The sequence below is a fragment of the Mustelus asterias genome, unplaced genomic scaffold, assembly GCF_964213995.1.
Source record: "Mustelus asterias unplaced genomic scaffold, sMusAst1.hap1.1 HAP1_SCAFFOLD_77, whole genome shotgun sequence".
Classification (NCBI taxonomy): Eukaryota; Metazoa; Chordata; class Chondrichthyes; order Carcharhiniformes; family Triakidae; genus Mustelus; species Mustelus asterias.
The window spans coordinates 212,958-230,992 of record NW_027590136.1 but is presented as its reverse complement, the minus strand read 5'-3'; the positions used below and the strand labels follow the sequence as shown (position 1 = coordinate 230,992).

Sequence of the window (18,035 nt, the reverse complement as noted above, 5' to 3'; positions counted from 1 at the left end):
TGTGGTAAATTGGATCAGCAAGTTTGCTGATGATACAAAGATTGGAGGTGTAGTGGACAGTGAGGAAGGTTTTCAAAGCTTGCAGAGGGATTTGGACCAACTAGAAAAATGGGCTCCGAAATGGCAAATGGAATTTAACGCAGACAAGTGTGAGATATTGGACTTTGGAAGGACAAACCAAAGTAGAACGTACAGGGTAAATGGTAGGACTCTGAAGAGTGCAGTTGAACAGAGGGATCTGGGAATACAGGTACAGAATTCCCTAAAAGTGACGTCACAGGTGGATAGGGTCGTAAAGAGTGCCTTTGGTACATTGGCCTTTATAAATCGGAGTATCGAGTATAAAAGTTGGAGTGTTATGGTAAGGTTGTATAAGGCATTGGTGAGGCCGAATTTGGAGTATTGTGTACAGTTTTGGTCACCTAGTTACAGGAAGGATGTAAATAAGATTGAAAGAGTGCAGAGAAGGTTCACAAGGATGTTGCCGGGACTTGAGAAGCTGAGTCAGAGAGAGATTGAATAGGTTGGGACTTTATTCCCTGGAGCGTAGAAGATTGAGGGGAGATTTGATAGAGGTGTATAAGATTTTGATGGGTATAGATAGAGTGAATGCAAGCAGGCTTTTTCCGCTGAGGCTAGGGGAGAAAAAAACCAGAGGGCATGGGTTAAGGGTGAAAGAAAAGTTTAAAGGGAATATTAGGGGGGGCTTCTTCACGCAGAGAGTGGTGGGAGTGTGGAATGAGCTGCTGGATAAAGTGGTAAATGCGGGGTCACTTTTAACATTTAAGAAAAACTTGGACGGTTCATGGATGAGAGGGGTGTGGAGGGATATGGTCCAAGTGCAGGTCAGTGGGACTAGGCATAAAATGGTTCGGCACAGACAAGAAGGGCCAAAAGGCCTGTTTCTGAGCTGTAATTTTCTATGGTTCTATGGTTCTAATCCTTTCCTGATAAAAAAACCACACACGTTTTGAAAATCATTTATGCGATGTGGGCATTACTGGCTTGGCCAGCATTTAGGGGCTAATCCCTGATTGCCCTCGAGAAGGTGGTGGTGAGCTGCCTTCTACATTAAAATCTCATCATTAAAATCTTCTCTGCCCCCTCTCCAGTGCCTGGATATTTTTGTTAATAATACAGTGACCAGAATGGTATGCAGTGGTCAGTAAGATTCTTGATCAGAGAGTCACAGATTTTCCAAAAGTGGTTTGAGTTTATCCATGGTTTTAAATTAGATTCTTAGGAAGCAACAATTTAAAAATGATGCATAATAAACAGGGGGAAAAAAACAAGACCCATGGCAGGTGAGTAACCGAGGCCCCAGCACTGATCCTGCGTTACCCAAATAGTCACTGCCTGCCAGTTGGAAAAAGACCCGTTTAATCCTACTCTTTGGTTCCTGTCTGCCAGTCAGTTTTCTCCCCATCTCAGTACAACAGCCCCAATCCCATGTGCTTTACTTTTTGTGAAGAAGTTGCCGAGTTGGCGGATGAGGGGAATCGGGTTCACGTTATCTATCTCAGGGCATAATCATCAACAACTTGTATTTACACAGAGTGTTGTGGGGCTGGAGCAGGTTACTGAGATACTGAGGAACTTTGTTGTATTCATTTTTACGGGATGTAGGCGTCACTGGCTGGGCCAGCATTTCTTGCCCATCCCTAACTGCCCTCCATTTAAGAGGGCATTTGAGAGTCAACCACATTGCTGTGGGTCTGGAGTCACATGTAGGCCTGACCAGGTAAAGACGGCAGGTTTCCTTTTCTAAAGGACGTTACTGAACCAAATGGGTTTTTACGACAATTGACAATGGTTAAGGTTTGTCATTAGACTTTTAATCCAAGATTTTAATTGAATACAAATTTCACCATCGACTGTGGTGGGATTCGAACCTGGGTCCCCAGAGCCTTACCCTGAGTCCAGTGATAATTCCACTGTGCCGCTGCCTCCCCTATTCATCCAATTGTTATTGTTTATCTCAGGGCGCAGAAACAACAGAATCCAACGTTGCCGGTCACACATGAAGTCGTCTATGTTTCAGCAGGCTGTAATACTGATTAAATCCCTTCCCACATATGGAGCAGTTGAAAGGTTTTGCCCCAGTGTGAACTCGCTGGTGTCTCTGCAGGCGGGATGGATCAGTGAATCCCTTCCCACACAGGGAGCAGGTGAACGGTTCTGTCGCAGTGTGAGCTCGCTGGTGTTTCAGCATATAGGATGAATCAGTGAATCCCTTCCCACACACAGAGCAGGTGAACGGCTTCTCCCCGGTGTGAATGCGTTGGTGTCTCAGCAGGCCAGTGGACTGAGCGAATCCCTTTCCACACACAGAGCACAGGAACGGCCTCTCCCCGGTGTGAATGCGTTTGTGTTTCAGCAGATCATCACTTCTTTTAAAGGTCTTATTGCATTCTGAGCATTGAAAAGGTCTCTTATCAGAGTGAATGTGTTGGTGTTGATTGCAGTAGGAAAACTGAGCAAATCTTTTGCCGCAAATGGAGCAGGAGAACGGCTTCTCCCCTGTGTGAATGCGGCGGTGTCTCCGGAGGCTGGATGACTCCGTGAAAGCCTTCCCACACACGGAGCAGATGAATCCCCTCTCCCCGGTGTGAATAGGCCGGTGGCTTAGGAGATGCTGCAAACAAGTAAATGCTTTCCCACACACAGGGCAAACGTATGGCCTCTCCCCAGTGTGAGTGCCCTGGTGTCTCAGCAGACTAATCCTTCTTTTGAAGGTCTTCTCACATTTAAAGCATTTGAAATGTCTCTTCTGAAAATGAATCTGTTGGTGAACGGTGCAGTGGGAGGACTGAATGAATCTCTTCCCACACTGGGAGCAGCTGAATGGCCTGTCCTTGGTGTGAACTTGTTGGTGCTCAGTGAGATGCACTGAGTCGCTGAACGACTCCCCACAGTGGGAGCAGCTGAACGGTCTCTCGTGTGTGTGAAGGAGCTGGTGCTCTCCAAGGTGGGAGGACTGGCTGAACCTCTTCCCGCAGTGGGAGCAGCTGAACGGTCTCTCGTCAGTGTGAAGGAGCTGGTGTTGGGCCTGTTCCTCAGAGGTTTCAATGCTTTCCCCAGAGTCAGAGCTTTGAAGAGGCTTCTGAATAATATGATCGAGTTGGTGAGCCAGCAGGTTGGACGAACACATGAATTTCTTCCCACACACGGAGCAGGTGAATGAACTCTCACTATTGTGAGTTCGCTGTCGTGTCAGCATGTTTTCCAGCTGTATCAATCCCTCCCCACAGGAGGAGCAAGGAAACAGATTCTCACCAGTTTCCAACTGAGATGGTCAATTAAATCCCTTCAGATGTACAAATCTTCAACTCCCAATGAATTGATTGACTCTGTCTGACGTGAGATTTGATTGTCCAGACTGCAAATCCTCCTCTTCTATTTCCTGCAAAATAAGTTTACAAAGAATTACGTGGCTGGCACAGTGGTTAGTACTCCTGCCTCACAGCGCCAGGGACCTGGGTTCGATTCCGGCCTTGGTTACCTGTCTGTGTGGAGTTTACACAGTCAGGAGTCCAACAACACCAGGTTAACGTCCAACAGGTTTATTTGGTAGCAAACGCCACTAGCTTTCAGTCCAAAGGTTAGGTGGATTGGCCATGCTAAATTATCCATTCTTACCCCAGGATGTGTAGGTTAGGGAGATTAGTGGGGTAAATAAGTTGGGTTATGTTGTTGGGGCCTTGGTGGGATGCTCTGTCGGAGAGTTGACTTGATGGGCCAAATAGCCTCCTTCCGAACTGTGGAATTCTATGAATATATCTATCCTGGACTGACAGTGATGACTTTTGTAAATTCCCTTTACAGGATAATGGAAAGGAGGATTTACAGCAAGAAAACACAAACCAAACATCACGTTGAGATCTGACAGTCACTCGGATCATTAGGAGCTGATTGTTATTGTCTTTGAACAGGGAAGGAGAATTGTTTGTTCTGTCTGTGACAATACACAAACAGGCCATTCGGTTTATCGAGTCTGTACTGGAGTTTATACTCCACATGAGTCTCCTCTCATTCTGATCACCACATCTCAGCTTTTCACTTGATTTTTCCAATCCCTTTTCGCTCATAGACTCATATATTTTCCTTTTGAAAGCATCTAAAGTATTTGTGTCAACCACTTCCAGTCGCAGTGAGTTCCAAATTCTAACAACTGTCTGAAGAAAGAAACATCTCCTATTTTCCTGTTTGATTTATTTGTTGTCTGTTCATGGTTCCCAGTAATGGAAAAACCAACAAGTGAAAACATTCCATTCACATCTCCCTACTTATCCCATTCAGAAAGCCCATATCAGAAGAGACAACATTTTCTCTTGGTTTGAGCTTGTTGTGTGTAAATCCTCCCTTTCTAACCCCCTGTAACAAAAAATATCCAAAATTCATCACGATAGAAAATCCAGGTACAAGTAATTCAGAAAGCTATTATTTGTTATGCGGGGAATGGAGTAAAAGCAGGGAAGTTATGTTTCAGTTGCACACGGTGAGTCTGTATCTGGAGCAATGTCTACATTATCGATTTCCTTATTTAAGGAAAAATATAAATGCATTAGAAGTTCATAGAAGGTTTAGTCGACTAACACCTGGAATAGGTGGATAGTCTGATGAGGAGCAGTGAGACAGTCTCTGCTCGAGTTTAAAAGAGTAAGAGGCAACTTAATGTAAACCTTTCAGATCCTGAAAGGTCTTGGATGTGGAGAGGAGTCACACAGTCATCGAGGTTTATAGCACGGAAACAGGCCCTTCAGCCCAACTTGTCCATGCTGCCCCTTTTTTAAATCCCGAAGCTAGTCCCAATTGCCCGCATTTGGCCCATATCCCTCTATACCCATCATACCCGTGTAACTGTCTAAATGCTTTTTAAAAGACAAAATTGTACCTGCCTCTACTACTACCTCTGGCTGTTTGTTCAAGACACTCGCCACCCTCTGTATGAAAATATTGCCCCTCTGGGCACTTTGTATCTCTCCCCTCTCACCTGAAATCTATGCCCTCTAGTTTTAGACTCCCATACCTTTGGGAAAAGATATTGACTATCTAGCTGATCTACGTCCCTCATTATTTTATAGACCTCTATAAGATCGCCCCTATGCCTCCTGCGCTCCAGAAAAAAAAGTCCCAGTCTATCCAGTCTCTCCTTATAACAATCAAATCCCAGTAGCATCCCAGTAAATCTTTTCTGCACTCTTTCTCGTTTAATAACATCCTTTCTATAATAGGGTGACCAGAATTGCACACAGTATTCCAAGTGTGGCCTTACCAATGTCTTGTACAACTTCAACAAGACGTACCAACTCCTGTATTCAATGTTCTGACCAATGAAACCAAGCATGCCGAATGCCTTCTTCGCCACTCTACCTATGAACCTGTACCCCTCGATCTCTTTGTTCTATAACTCTCCCCAATGCCCTACAATTAACTGAGTAAGTCCTGTCCTGGTTCGATCTACCAAAATGCATCACCTCGCATTTATCAAAATTAAACTCCATCTGCCATTCACCAGCCCACTGGCCCAATTGATCAAGATCCCGATGCAATCCTAGGTAACCTTCTTCACTGTCCACTATGCCACCAATCCTGGCGTCATCTGCAAACTTACTAACCATGCCTACTAAATTCTCATCCACATCATTAATATAAATGACAAATAACAGTGGACCCAACACCGATCCCTGAGGTACACTGCTGGTCACAGGCCACCAGTTTGAAAAACAACCATCTACAACCACCCTCTGTCTTCTGTCATCAAGCCAATTTTGTACCTAGTTGGCTACCTCATCCTGGATCCCGTGAGATTACCCTTATGCAACAACTTACCATTTGATACCTTGTCAAAGGCCTTGCTAAAGTCCATGTAAAGAACATCAACTGCACTGCCCTCATCTACCTTCTTGGTTACCCATTCAAAAAACTCAATCTCAATCAAATTTGTGAGACATGATTTTCCACTGCAAAGCCATGCTGACTGTTTCTAATCAGTCCTTGCCTCTCTGCATGCCTGTAGATCCTGTCTCTCAAAATACCTTCCAACAACTTGTTGGAACTGTTGTTTACTCTTATGGGAGAATCTTGGGGTCACTGTTTAAACAAGTGTTGCCATAGAGACAGAGATTAGATATTTTTCTCTCAGTGGGTCGTGAATCTTTGGATCTCCATTCCTCAAAAGTGGGAGTAGAGTAGATATATATCTCTTGGGGCCAAAGGGATATTATGGGGGGATGGGTGGGACAAGGGTATTGAATTTGAGGATCAACCATGACCATAATGAATGGCAGGGAATGTTGAAAGGGCTGAATGGTCTCCTTCCGCTTCTATTTTCTATGTAAACATGAGGAGCCTGGGGCTGAAGTGTAACCAAGTGTAAAGGCCATAAGACATAGGAGCAGAATTAGGCCACTCGGCCCATCGAGTCTGCTTCACCATTCAGTCATGGGCTGATATTTTTCTCATCCCCATTCTCCTCCCTTTTCCCCATAACCCCTGATCCACTTATTAATCAAGAACTTATCTATTGAGGTCACTCAATGACCTGGCCTCCATAGCCTTCCGCAGCAAAGAGTTCCACAGATTCACCACTCTCTGGTGGGCCAGTGGGCTGACGAATGGCAGATGGAGTTTAATTCAGACAAATGCGAGGTGATGCATTTTGGGAGATTGAACCAGGGCAGGACTTACTCAGTTAATGGCAGGGCGTTGGGGACAGTTACAGAACTAAGAGATCTAGGGGTACATGTTCATAGCTCCTTGAAAGTGGAGTCACAGGTGGACAGAGTGGTGAAGAAGGCATCTGGCATGCTTGGTTTCATCGGTCAGAACATTGAATACAGGAGTTGGGACGTCTTGTTGAAGTTGTAGAAGACATTGGTAAGGCCAGACTTAGAATACTGTGTGTAATTCTGGTCACCCTATTATACAAAGGATATTATTAAACTAGAAAGAGTGCAGAAAATATTTACTAGGATGCTACCGGGACTTGATGGATTGAGTTATAAGGAGAGGCTGAATAGACTGGGACTTTTTTCTCTGGAGCGTAGGAGGCTGAGGGCTGACCTTATAGAAGTCTATAAAATAATGAGGGGCATAGACAAGGTAGATCGTCAATATCTTTTCCCAAAGGTAGGGGAGTCTAAAACTAGAGGGCATAGGTTTAAGGTGAGAGGGGAGAGATACAAAAGTGACCAGAGGGGCAATATTTTCACACAGAAGGTGGTGAGCGTCTGGAACAAGCTGCCAGAGGTAGTAGTCGAGGTGAGTACAATTTTATCTTTTAAAAAGCATTTAGATAGTTACATGGGTATGATGGGAATAGAGGGATATGGGCCAAATGCAGGCAATTGGGATTAGCTTTAGGGGTTTTAAAGAAAAGGGCGGCATGGACAAGTTGGGCCGAAGGGCCTGTTTCCAAGCTGTAAACCTCTATGACTCTGGCTGAAGAAATTCTTCCTCATCTCTGTTTTAAAGGATCGTCCCTTTAGTCTGAGGTTGTGCCCTCTGGTTCTAGTTTTTCCTACGAGTGGAAACATCCTCTCCACGTCCACTCTGTCCAGGCCTCGCTGTACCCTATAAGTTTCAATAAGTTCCTCCTCAACCGTGGCATCCATTCCTGCAGCGTATCAGGTAGACAACGTTGGCCGAGTTGCAAGAGTAGGTACCGTGTACCAGGTAGATGGTGTTCTCACGTGAGATGATGGCATCCGTGTCGATGATCCGGCACGTCTTGCAGAGGTTGCTGTGGCAGGGCTGTGTGGTGTCGTGGTCACTGTTCTCCTGAAGGCTGGTTAGTTTGCTGCGGACAATGGTCTGTTTGAGGTTGTGCGGTTGTTTGAAGGCAAGAAGTGGGGGTGTGGGGATGGTCTTGGCGAGATGTTCGTCTTCATCAATGACATGTCATTGATCAGAACTGAATCCAGACAGAGGAGAGGGAGGGAGAAAACTGGGAATGGAGGAAAAGAATGTTGGAGATGGTGAGATGGGTTTGGATTTCAGCCCAGGGAGGAGGGAGTGTGTGTGGGACGGGGATTTACAGATTTGGGGGAACAAGCGGAAAAAATGTTCCAGAGAAACTAGAATTGTCTGTTCAGAATTTCTATCCTGGACTGACAGTAGTTTTGTTATCTTCTTTTGCAGGATATTTGAAGGGGAAGATTTACAGACTGGAAACTCAAATCAAATTTCATACGAATATTTTACAATCATTTGATTTATCAGCACCTAAACTCAATTAGCCTTTGAATGTGGAAGGAAAAATGTTTGTTCTGCCTGTGGGAAAAGATTTCAAACATCAGTGTGACTGGAGAAGCATCGAGACACATGCACACACTGGAGTGAGACTGTTCCAGTGAACTGACTGTGGAAAGAGCTTTACCCAGTTACGCAGCCTGAAAAACATCACACCATTCACTGTCGGGTGAAACCGTACACGCATTCTGTGTGGACGAGGATTTAACAGATCATCCAACCTGGAGAGACACAAAGACACCAGCACCATGGAGAAACAGTGGAAATGTGAAGACTGTGGAAAAGTATGTACAACCCCATCTCAGCTGGAAATTCATCGACGCAGTCACACTGGGGAGAGACCATTCATCTGTTGTATGTGTGGTAAAGGATTCGCTCAGTCATTTAGCCTGGTGTCACACCAGCGAGTTCACACTGAGGACAGACCGTTTAAATGCTCTGACTGTGGGAACAGTTTTAAGAGTTCTGAGGGTTTAATTCACCATCAACGGGTTCACACTGGCGAGAGACCATTCAATTGCTCTCAATGTGGGAAGAACTTCAGGCAAGTATCTCACCTCACTGAACACCTACGTGTTCACACTGGGGAGAAACCCTTCACCTGCTCCATGTGTGGGAAGGGATTCACTTGTGCTTCCCACCTCACTGAACACAAGCGTGTTCACACTGGGGAGAGACCATTCAGCTGCTCTCAGTGTGGGAAACATTTCAGGCAGTATTCCACCCTCACTGAACACAAGCGTGTTCACACTGGGGAGAGACCATTCAGCTGCTCTCAGTGTGGGAAACATTTCAGGCAGTATTCCACCCTCACTGAACACAAGCGTGTTCACACTGGGGAGAGACCATTTGTTTGCTCCTTTTGTGGGAAAGGATTTGTTAAATCATCCCATCTTTTTAGACACCAGCGCATCCACACTGGAGAGAGACCATTCACCTGCGCTGAGTGTGGGAAGAGATTCACTACAACATCTCATCTCAGTGAACACCAGAGTCTTCACACTGGGGAGAAACCTTTCACCTGCTGCCTATGTGGCAAGGGATTCACATGTTTATCCTACCTCAGAAGACACAAAATTGTTCACTCCGATGAGAGACCCTGTAAATGTTCTGACTGTGGGAAGAGGTTTAAAAGCAGAAATGAACTGATGAAACACCAGCCTCTTCACACAGGGGAGAGGCCGTTTGCTTGCTCTGTGTGTGGGAAGGGATTCACTCAGTCATCACAGCTCAGCAACCATCAGCTTGTTCACACTGATAAGAGACCGTTTAAATGCTCTGACTGTGGAAAGAGCTTTAAAAGTGCAGGGAATCTGCAGAGACACCAAACCACTCCCACTGAGAGAGGCTGTTCAGCTGCTCTTCATCTGGGAACTGATTCACTACTTCATCCCAAATCACTGAACACCTGCGGGTTCACACTGGTGGGAGGCCATTCCTCTGATTTGAGTGTGGGAAGGGATTCACTGTCATCCAGCCTGCTAAAACACCGGTGCACTCCCACTGAGGGAGCATGTTCACCTGCTCCGTGTGAGACAAGGGATTCAATCAGTTCAGCAGCTTTATTTCACATCAACTTGTTCAGACCGAAAAATAAATGGTTTTGATGTTCTGATTGTGACGAGATTTAAAAGTGCAATGGATCTGCTGCAACACAAGCACAACACTGAGCAGAGGCTGTTTACCTGCTCCATGTGTGGGAAGGGATTCACTCAGTCATTGTATCTCAGTGAACATCAACTTGTTCACAATGAGAAAAGACTGTTTAAATGCTTGGACTGTGAGAAGAGGTTTAAAAGCTCCCTCCCTAACAGCACCGTGTACCTGCACCATAGGGACTGCAGTGATTGAAGAAGGCAGCTCACCACCACCTTCACAAGAGTAATGAGGAAGGGGCAATAAATGCTGGCCTGAGCATTTGAAAAATGGATAGAAGTCATCGGTGATTTTTCACTCAGTTATTAAGAAGCAACGGTTTAGATATGATACATAAAAGACATAAAACCTGTAATAGGTAAGATCCCGGATGAAGGAAATACTGATCTCCGCTGATCGCTGGAGGTGATATTCTCCTCGGAATGGGATGCGGACAGAGATGCCCACATCCTGTAAATTAATATGAAAAAAGTAATCTGCTGAGACACCAACCCACAGATACTGGAGAGGCCTTTCACCTGCAGTGTGAGAGAGAAGCAATTTATTCTCATTCACCCTGCAGACACACCAGTGAGATAACAAGTGATTCCAGGGGTTGGATTCTGCTTTAATCACATCCGGGACTCAACTGTGTTCATTCTGATATTTGGAGTTTTTTTTTCAGTTGATGTTAATAATCCCTGGAACTGGGCTGGAGTTTAATAACCTGTATATAATTAAATCAGCTTTGTGACAAACTCAGTGTCGGAGTCCTTGATTTCACTAAGAGGAGACTGATTGATGTCCTGTTACTGACTGTTCCATGGTTGGGTCTTTTCTCCTTTTTTAATGGAAGATTTATATTTGTAATAGCACCTTTCACAACTTCAGGATGTCCCAAAGTGCTTTACAGCCAATGAAGTTCTTTGAAGTGTAATCAATGCCTTAGTGTAGGAAATGCAGTCCCCAAATTGTGCACAGCAAGATCCCACGCACAAATGTGATTGTGAGCAGAGAATCTGTTCAGTGATGATTGTTGAGGGATAAATATTAAGCAATAAACTTCTCTGCTCTTTGGAATAACATCCTGGGAAGTTTTACACCCAACTAAGAGGGCAGATGGGTCCATGGTTGAAGGTCTCATCTGGAAGATGGGACCTGTGACAGTGCAGTGCTCCCTCAGAACTGCATCAGAATATCAGCCTGGATTTGATGCTGATGTTTCTGGATGTGGATTTGAACCCTCAACCTCCTGACTCAGAGATAAGAATGTAACCACTGAGGCACAACTAACTGATCATTATTCTAGATTATTTCAGTTACTCTCATGGAAGAGTGTAAGGTTTTAGTCTGGGGATTATAGATGACCAGAAATACCCAAAAAATGGATAGAAGTCACCGGTGATTTTTCACTCAGTTATTAAGAAGCAACAGTTTAGATATGATACATAAAAGACATACAACCTGTAATAGGTAAGATCCCGGATGAAGGAAATACTGATCTCAGCGTCTGGAGGTGATATTCTCCTCGGAATGGTTTGCTGATCCCGGATCAGAAGGATGCCGATCTCCTGTCTCAGTTACCTTTAACCACTTTGAGAAGCTCTTATTTCTGTGGCGGGGGTCGGGGGGTTGGTGGGTGGCTAGTGTTGGTGTTTATGTCAATCATTTATTTAATTATCATTTGCAAGGGACAGATGTTCAGTGAATTCCCTGCTATTTCCATTCGAGTCATAGAGGTTTAAGCATGGAAACAGGCCCTTTGGCCCAACTTGTTCATGTTGCCCCTTTTTTTAACCATAAAGCTAGTCCCAGTTGCCCACATTTGGCCCATATCCCTCTATACCCATCTTACCCATGTAACCGCTTTTTAAAAGACAAAATTGTACCCGCCTCTATTACTACCTCTGGCAGCTTGTTCCAGACACTCACCACCCTCTGTGTGAAATGATTGCCCCTCTGGACACTTTTGTATCTCTCCTCTCTCACATTAAACCTATGCCCTCTAGTTTGAGACTCCCCTACATTTGGGAAAAGATATTGACTATCTAGCTGATATGTGCCCCTCATTATTTTATAGACCTCGATAAGATCACCCCTCAGCCTCCTATGCTCCAGAGAAAAAAGTCCCATCTATCCAGCCTCTCCTTATAACTCAATCCATCAAGTCCCGGTAGCATCCGAGTAAATCTTTTCTGCAATCTTTCTAGTTTAATAATATCCTTTCTATAATAGGGTGACCAATATTGCACACAATATTCCAAACGGGGTCTTATTGTTCTGACTTTGCCAACAGGGCTATGGAATTTATTGGATAGATCTTCCATCTGTGCTGTATCATTCTGTAAAACAACGAATATTCAGAATCAGGAAGAGACAGAACGAGAGGAACCAGTGACTGTGCGATTGAATCCAGCCAGAGTCAGCACCATCAGGGAAGTGGAAAGAGAGGAGACAGTGTAAAAGCTTCTAAATTTCTGTGTAGTTCCACAGGAGAACTTTGAGAAATTTAACATAGCAGATCATCAATTCGCAATAATTTGCGTTTTTAAAAAATTAATTTATCTCAATAGCTAACAATGTTATTTTATATTCATTGTTTGAGGTTACAATGGCGCTGCTGTTAACCACCATTCCCTGCGGATGTGAAAGTACCCTATTCACTCCACAGGAGCCCACTGCGCAGGCGCGGTGCTGTATGAGACGCATGCACAATGTCACTTTGTTCGGAGCCCTGCCGGTGCCGGAGTCGCTTTTTTCAACGGGTGAGAGTGTGTGCGGCGGAGGGAGGAATGGAGCTGGGAGTCAGGGTGGGGAGGGAGGAATGGAGCCGGGAGTCAGGGTGGGGAGGGAGGAATGGAGCCGGGAGTCAGGGTGCGGAGGGAGCGGAGGCTTCACAAACACCTGCTGTAGGCCGCAAGGTCCGAATCAGAGCCTGCGGGTCCCGCGTTTGCAGCTGCGGGGATTTTATCCGGGATCAGGCCCAGTGCCGCGGCCGCCATCTTTGTTCCGCGGGGAGCAGAGCGCGCATGCGCGGCCAGTAGGCGGTGCTTCAGGGTCCCGGTGACCAGGAGAGGAAAGGTTTGACTCATTGACTGACAGGGCGGGTTAATTGGCGCTCTCTTCAGAGAGGGAAGATGCTGCAGGGCGAATGTGCGGCCATCCGAATAACAGAAGAAAATATAATCAGAATTAGGAGCATGAGGAGGCCATTCGACCCATCAAGGTTGCTCTGCGATTCAATAAACTCATGGCTCATCTGATCAAGAAAATGCTGGAAAATCTCAGGTGTAACAGCATCTGTGGAGACAGAATAGAGCTAAAGTTTCAAGTCTGGATGACCCTTCGTCAGAGCTCATCTGTTCATTGTCATAACTCAATTTTCCTCCAGCCTCTCTCACCCTTAACTCCCTTGGAGGTGAAACTCCCGGTGCGAACACAGCCTTGAATATACTCAATGACCAGTCTCCACCGCCCACTGGGGGAGAGAACTCCACGGGCTGCTGGCCGTCTGAGAGATGCAATTGCTCCTCATCTCTGTCCTTTTTTTAACCTGTCCCTGCAATTTTTGATTCCCTGATATGGGGAAACATTCTTTCAGCACTTACCCTGTCAAGCACCCTCAGAATCATATGTGCTTCAGTTAGATCTCCTCTCATTTATCTAAAATCCAATGAGTATAGACGCACCCTGTTAACCTTTCCTTAATAAACAAACCCCTTTATGCCAGGAATTATCTTAGTGGATCTTGTCTGAACTGCAACCTATGTCAGCATTTCAATCTTAAATAATCCTATGCTAGGAAACAGAAGGAGAGGATGTTATGAATTTATATTCTGGACTAACTAATGGATTTTGGAAACTCCTTTTACGGTTAGAAGGGGAGGATTTATACACAGCAATCTCAAACCAAGAAAAATGTTTATCTCTTAATCTCTAACCACTGTTGACACATAACTCTTGTAATCTCCTTTCATAGGGAATCAGAAGATTGCAATTGTTCTCCGACTCCAGTGCTTCTGGCATCTTTCCAGCTGCAGGCTCCAGCAAGAGTTTTTAAATTTGAAAGCAGTGAAATTGTTCCAGAGGTGCGTATTATTGCGCATTCATCTACAGTTTAGACTTTTTAGTGCTTTGCTCTGTTGTCTGAGAGAGGTTTCATGGCTCTGGAGCTGGTGTGATTCACCAGCGAGTTCACACTGGGGAGAGGCTGTTCACCTGCATTGTGTGTGGGAAGGGATTCAGTCAGTCATCCACCTGCTGAGACACCAGCGAGTTCACAAGTGGTTACAAGGGTTGGATTTTGCTGTTTTGCTGCTGTTAAATCACATTCAGGATTGAACCATGTTCATTTCTCTGAATCATTGATGCAGATTTGATGGGCTGAATAGTCTCTTTCTGCACTGTAGGGGTTCCACAGATTCTTAAAATTCTGTCCGAATTGAAGATAATTTCACTATTTCTGATTTCCGTCCATCTGGAGATAAATTCCACTCCTTTGTGAGCATTTTGATTGATTTGCTGGCTCGCAATGATGTTTCAAATTCATTATTCACTCTAAACCAGTGAGGAAAGAATGTTCCACAGCAACTAGAATTGCCTGTTCTGTTTCTGAGCTGTACTGACTGTGATGATGTATCGAAAGAAATACTGACTGTGATGACATTTGTAAACTCCTTTTACAGGATATTAAAAGGGGAGGATTTGCCAGAAGAAATCTCAAACGAAACTTCACGTCAAGCTCTGACAGAGTCACTCGTTAGGACGGGGAAAATCATCGCCCATTTTACCATCAGAGTGACAGGAAAAGCACCGAGACGCAGTCACCCACACCATGGGAAAACCGTGGAAATGTGGGGATTGTGGAAAGGGATTCAGATCCCCATCTGAGCTGGAAACACATCGACGCAGTCACACTGGGGAGAGGCCATTCACCTGCTATCAGTGTGGGAAGAGATTTACTAATTCATCCGACCTGCTCACACACCAGCGAGTTCACACTGGGGAGAGGCCATTCACCTGCTCTGATTGTGGGAAGAAATTTAGTATTTCATCCAATCTAGTGAGACACCGTCGAGTTCACTCTGGGGAGAGACCATTCACCTGCTCAGTGTGTGGAAAAAGATGCAGAGATTCATCCACCCTGCTGGTACACCAGCAAGTTCACACCAAGGAGAGGCTGTTCACTTGTTCTGAGTGTGGGAAGGGATTCACTCGGTTATCCAGTCTGCAGAGACACCATCGCGTTCACACTGGGGAGAGACCATTCACCTGCTCAGAGTGTGGGAAAGGATTCAGAGATTCATCTGACCTGCTGGCACATCAGCGAGTTCACACTGGAGAGAGGCCGTTCATCTGCTCCGTGTGTGGGAAAGGATTCGGAGATTCCTCCACCCTGCTGACACACCAGCGAGTTCACACTGGGGAGAGACCGTTCACCTGCTCCAATTGTGGGAAGGGATTCACTCAGTTAGCCAATCTGCTGAGACACCAGCAAATTCACAGCGGGGACAGGGAGAGGCCTTTCACCTGCTCAGAGTGTGAGAAGCGATTCAGTGATTTACCTACCCTGCTGACACATCAGCAAGTTCACACTGGGGAGAAGCCATTTACCTGCTCCGTGTGTGGGAAGAGATTCAATCGGTCATCCAACCTGCAAACACACCAGCGAGTTCACACTGGGGAGAGACCATTTACCTGCTCTGACTGTGGGAAGGGATTCACTCAGTCATCCCATCTGCTCAGACATCAGCGGGTTCACAAGTGATGACTGGGGTTGGATTCTGCTGTTATTGCTGCTGTTAATCACATCCAGGACTGAAGCATGTTCATTCTGACAGTTGGTGAAGTGGGAGGGTCGAAGGATTTCTTTCTGCTGGACTGGCCAGTCTCTCAATTTTCATTCCAGTGGCTGATTCCCTTTGAGCGAGGGCACATTTCCACTGAAATGATCCACAAAAGCAGGTGTCAGATGAGACTGAGATGAGGAAAAAAATTCTTAACTCAAAGGACAGTGAACTTGTGGAATTCTCCACCACAGAAGGCTGTGGCATCCAAATCACTGAATATATTCAAGGAATAGATTTTTTTTTAGATTTTAATGGCTTCAAGCGGTGTGGGGAGAATATGGCATTGAGATCGAGGATCAGCCATGATCATATTGAATGGTGGAGCAGACTCGAATGGCCTGCTCCAAGTTTCTATAGAGTACATTAACTTTATCCTGGATAGTAAATAGTCTTTTTCCTATCACTACAGGTGTCTTGTCGTTCATCCGACCTCGTTCTGAGGGTTGGCCGCGCTCTGAACAATCTTTCTCCCCTGATTTCTCAGCTGCTCTCACTGCCTGTCCCATCGAGAGGCCGGTCCACATTCTGATACTATCCACCCGTGCCATCTCGGGCCTTCCTTGTACACATTTTCCAGGTGTTTTGTCTCGCATTGGTCAATAAAAATGCCTTTCACCAGGATGCTGTGTCACAAGTCTTTGTATTAGCTAAAGTTTTGGCAATACATTGTCTCTGAGAGAAACCCCGTAACAGCCCTGAACATCACTGGCCTTTGAATGTGGAAGGAGCAATGTTACATCTATTCTGTCCATGGGATAAGATTTCAGATATAATTGTGACTGGAAAAGCACCGAGACACACACACCCGAGTGAGAGTGTTTCAGTGAACTGAGTGTGGAAAGAGCTTTAACCAGTTACACAGCCTGAAAATACATCACACTATAGGGTAAGTAGATGGGAACGTCGGAATGATAAAGTATAATTTGGGGAAAAAGGTTATCCGCATTGTTGGGAAGAATAGAAAATCAGCATTTTATTTAAATAGAGAGGCTGCAGAATTCCACAGTGGTCTCCTCGATGAGGGATATACTCAGCATGACCACTGTGACTGTGTCCTGTCGATGTACAGCTGCATTGCAGGGCCAGGATCATCTCTGAAGGAGCTGCCAGTTAGTCCCTTTTCCTCAGAGCCTTCACTACAATTAGAGAATGATGACAGCAAACAAAGAGGTCATTCAGCCCATCGTGTTCACACCCACACCAGCTTTCTGAGAGAGTGACACACCCATTCCCACTCCCCGGCCTCTCCCTCGGTCACACCCCGGCCTCACCCTCACTCCCTCCCTGGCCTCTCCCTCGATCCCTCCCTGGACTCTCCCTCGGTCACTCCCCGGCCTCTCCCTCGGTCACTCCCCGGCCTCACCCTCGATCCCTCCCCAGCCTCACCCTCGATCCCTCCCTGGCCTCTCCTTCGGTCAGTGCACGGCCTCTCCCTCGGTCACTCCCCGGCCTCTCCCTCGGTCAGTGCACGGCCTCTCCCTCGATCCCTCCCCGTCCTTTCCCTCGGTCACTCCCCGGCCTCTCCCTCGGTCACTCCCGTCCTTTCCCTCGATCCCTCCCCGGCCTCTCCCTCGGCCAGTGCACAGTCTTTCTCTCGTAATCCTGAACATTTTTTTTTCTCTTCAGATAATTATCGAGTTGTGTTTTGAAATCTTGTTTGAACCTTCCTCCTCCCCACACTGGGTCAGTGCACGCCGGGTTCTAACCACTCACTCTGGAAACAGGATTTCCTCAAATCACCATTGCTTATTTCACAAATCACCTTTAATCTGTGTCCTCTGCTTCTTGACCTTTTTGCCAATCAGAATAGTTTCTTCCGATCTACTCTGTCCAAATCCCTCTTGATTTTGAATATTTCTATCGAACCTCCTCTTCTCTATAGAGATCAGCCCCAGCTTTGCCGATCTACCCTCATAACTGAAGTTTCTCATCCCTGGAACCAGTCTCATAAATTTTTTCTGCATCCTCTACAATGTCTTCACCTCCTTCCTATAGCGATCTATCCGGAGTTGGCCACAATGCTCCAGTTGAAGCTGAACCAATGTTTTATTCTGGTTCATCACAACTGCCTTGTTATTCTCGGGTATTTGGACATCAGCCTTTCTCCTGTCAATATACAGCTGCCTTATGGGGTTGTAGTCACACATTTGAAAGAGCTGCCCATCAGCCCCACTCCCCTCCCCTTTCCCCAGAGCCCTGCTAACTTTACCTTCAACTGGAGATCCAATTCACTTCGGAAAGATGTATCTGAATCTGCTTCCATCCCCTTTCAGGCAGAACATTCCAGAACAGAATTAA

At 45.7% G+C, this 18,035-nt stretch overlaps 3 protein-coding genes across 9 annotated transcripts in view; 2 read left to right on the top strand and 1 right to left on the bottom strand.

Moving 5' to 3' along the window:
* The window catches only part of LOC144483724 (uncharacterized), a 231,012-nt gene that overhangs the window by 111,996 nt on the left and 100,981 nt on the right, over positions 1-18,035 (top strand). The gene's annotated exons all lie outside the window — the stretch shown is intronic.
* On the bottom strand, positions 1,511-12,913 carry LOC144483749 (uncharacterized). 7 transcript variants are annotated; one of them, XM_078202286.1, is made up of 4 exons: positions 12,793-12,906; positions 11,353-12,230; positions 7,695-7,948; positions 1,511-3,403 (listed from the first exon to the last, which is right to left on the bottom strand). In XM_078202286.1, the coding sequence occupies exon 4, from the start codon at positions 3,218-3,220 to the stop codon at positions 2,015-2,017; it is 1,206 nt and encodes a 401-aa protein (XP_078058412.1). In that variant the 5' UTR covers positions 3,221-3,403; positions 7,695-7,948; positions 11,353-12,230; positions 12,793-12,906; the 3' UTR covers positions 1,511-2,014. The 7 variants fall into 7 exon arrangements, with proteins under 7 accessions (XP_078058412.1, XP_078058413.1, XP_078058416.1 ...); XM_078202287.1 differs by lacking the exon at positions 7,695-7,948 and having other exon boundaries at positions 12,793-12,908; XM_078202290.1 differs by lacking the exon at positions 11,353-12,230 and having other exon boundaries at positions 12,793-12,895.
* LOC144483713 (uncharacterized) lies at positions 8,386-16,273 on the top strand. The gene is made up of 3 exons (XM_078202255.1): positions 8,386-9,853; positions 13,868-13,976; positions 14,693-16,273. The coding sequence occupies exons 1-3, from the start codon at positions 8,502-8,504 to the stop codon at positions 15,653-15,655; spliced, it is 2,424 nt and encodes an 807-aa protein (XP_078058381.1). The 5' UTR covers positions 8,386-8,501; the 3' UTR covers positions 15,656-16,273.

What these genes read in the sequence shown, in the direction of transcription:
- LOC144483749 (XM_078202288.1), bottom strand. Translation starts at nt 3,220, where the DNA reads ATGCTGACACGACAGCGAACTCACAATAGTGAGAGTTCATTCACCTGC.
- LOC144483713 (XM_078202255.1), top strand. Translation starts at nt 8,502, where the DNA reads ATGGAGAAACAGTGGAAATGTGAAGACTGTGGAAAAGTATGTACAACC. An exon ending in TTCAGACCGAAAAATAAATG is followed by an intron (nt 9,854 to 13,867) that starts GTTTTGATGTTC and finishes CTCCTTTCATAG; the next exon opens with GGAATCAGAAGATTGCAATT. An exon ending in GCAGTGAAATTGTTCCAGAG is followed by an intron (nt 13,977 to 14,692) that starts GTGCGTATTATT and finishes TCAGAGTGACAG; the next exon opens with GAAAAGCACCGAGACGCAGT.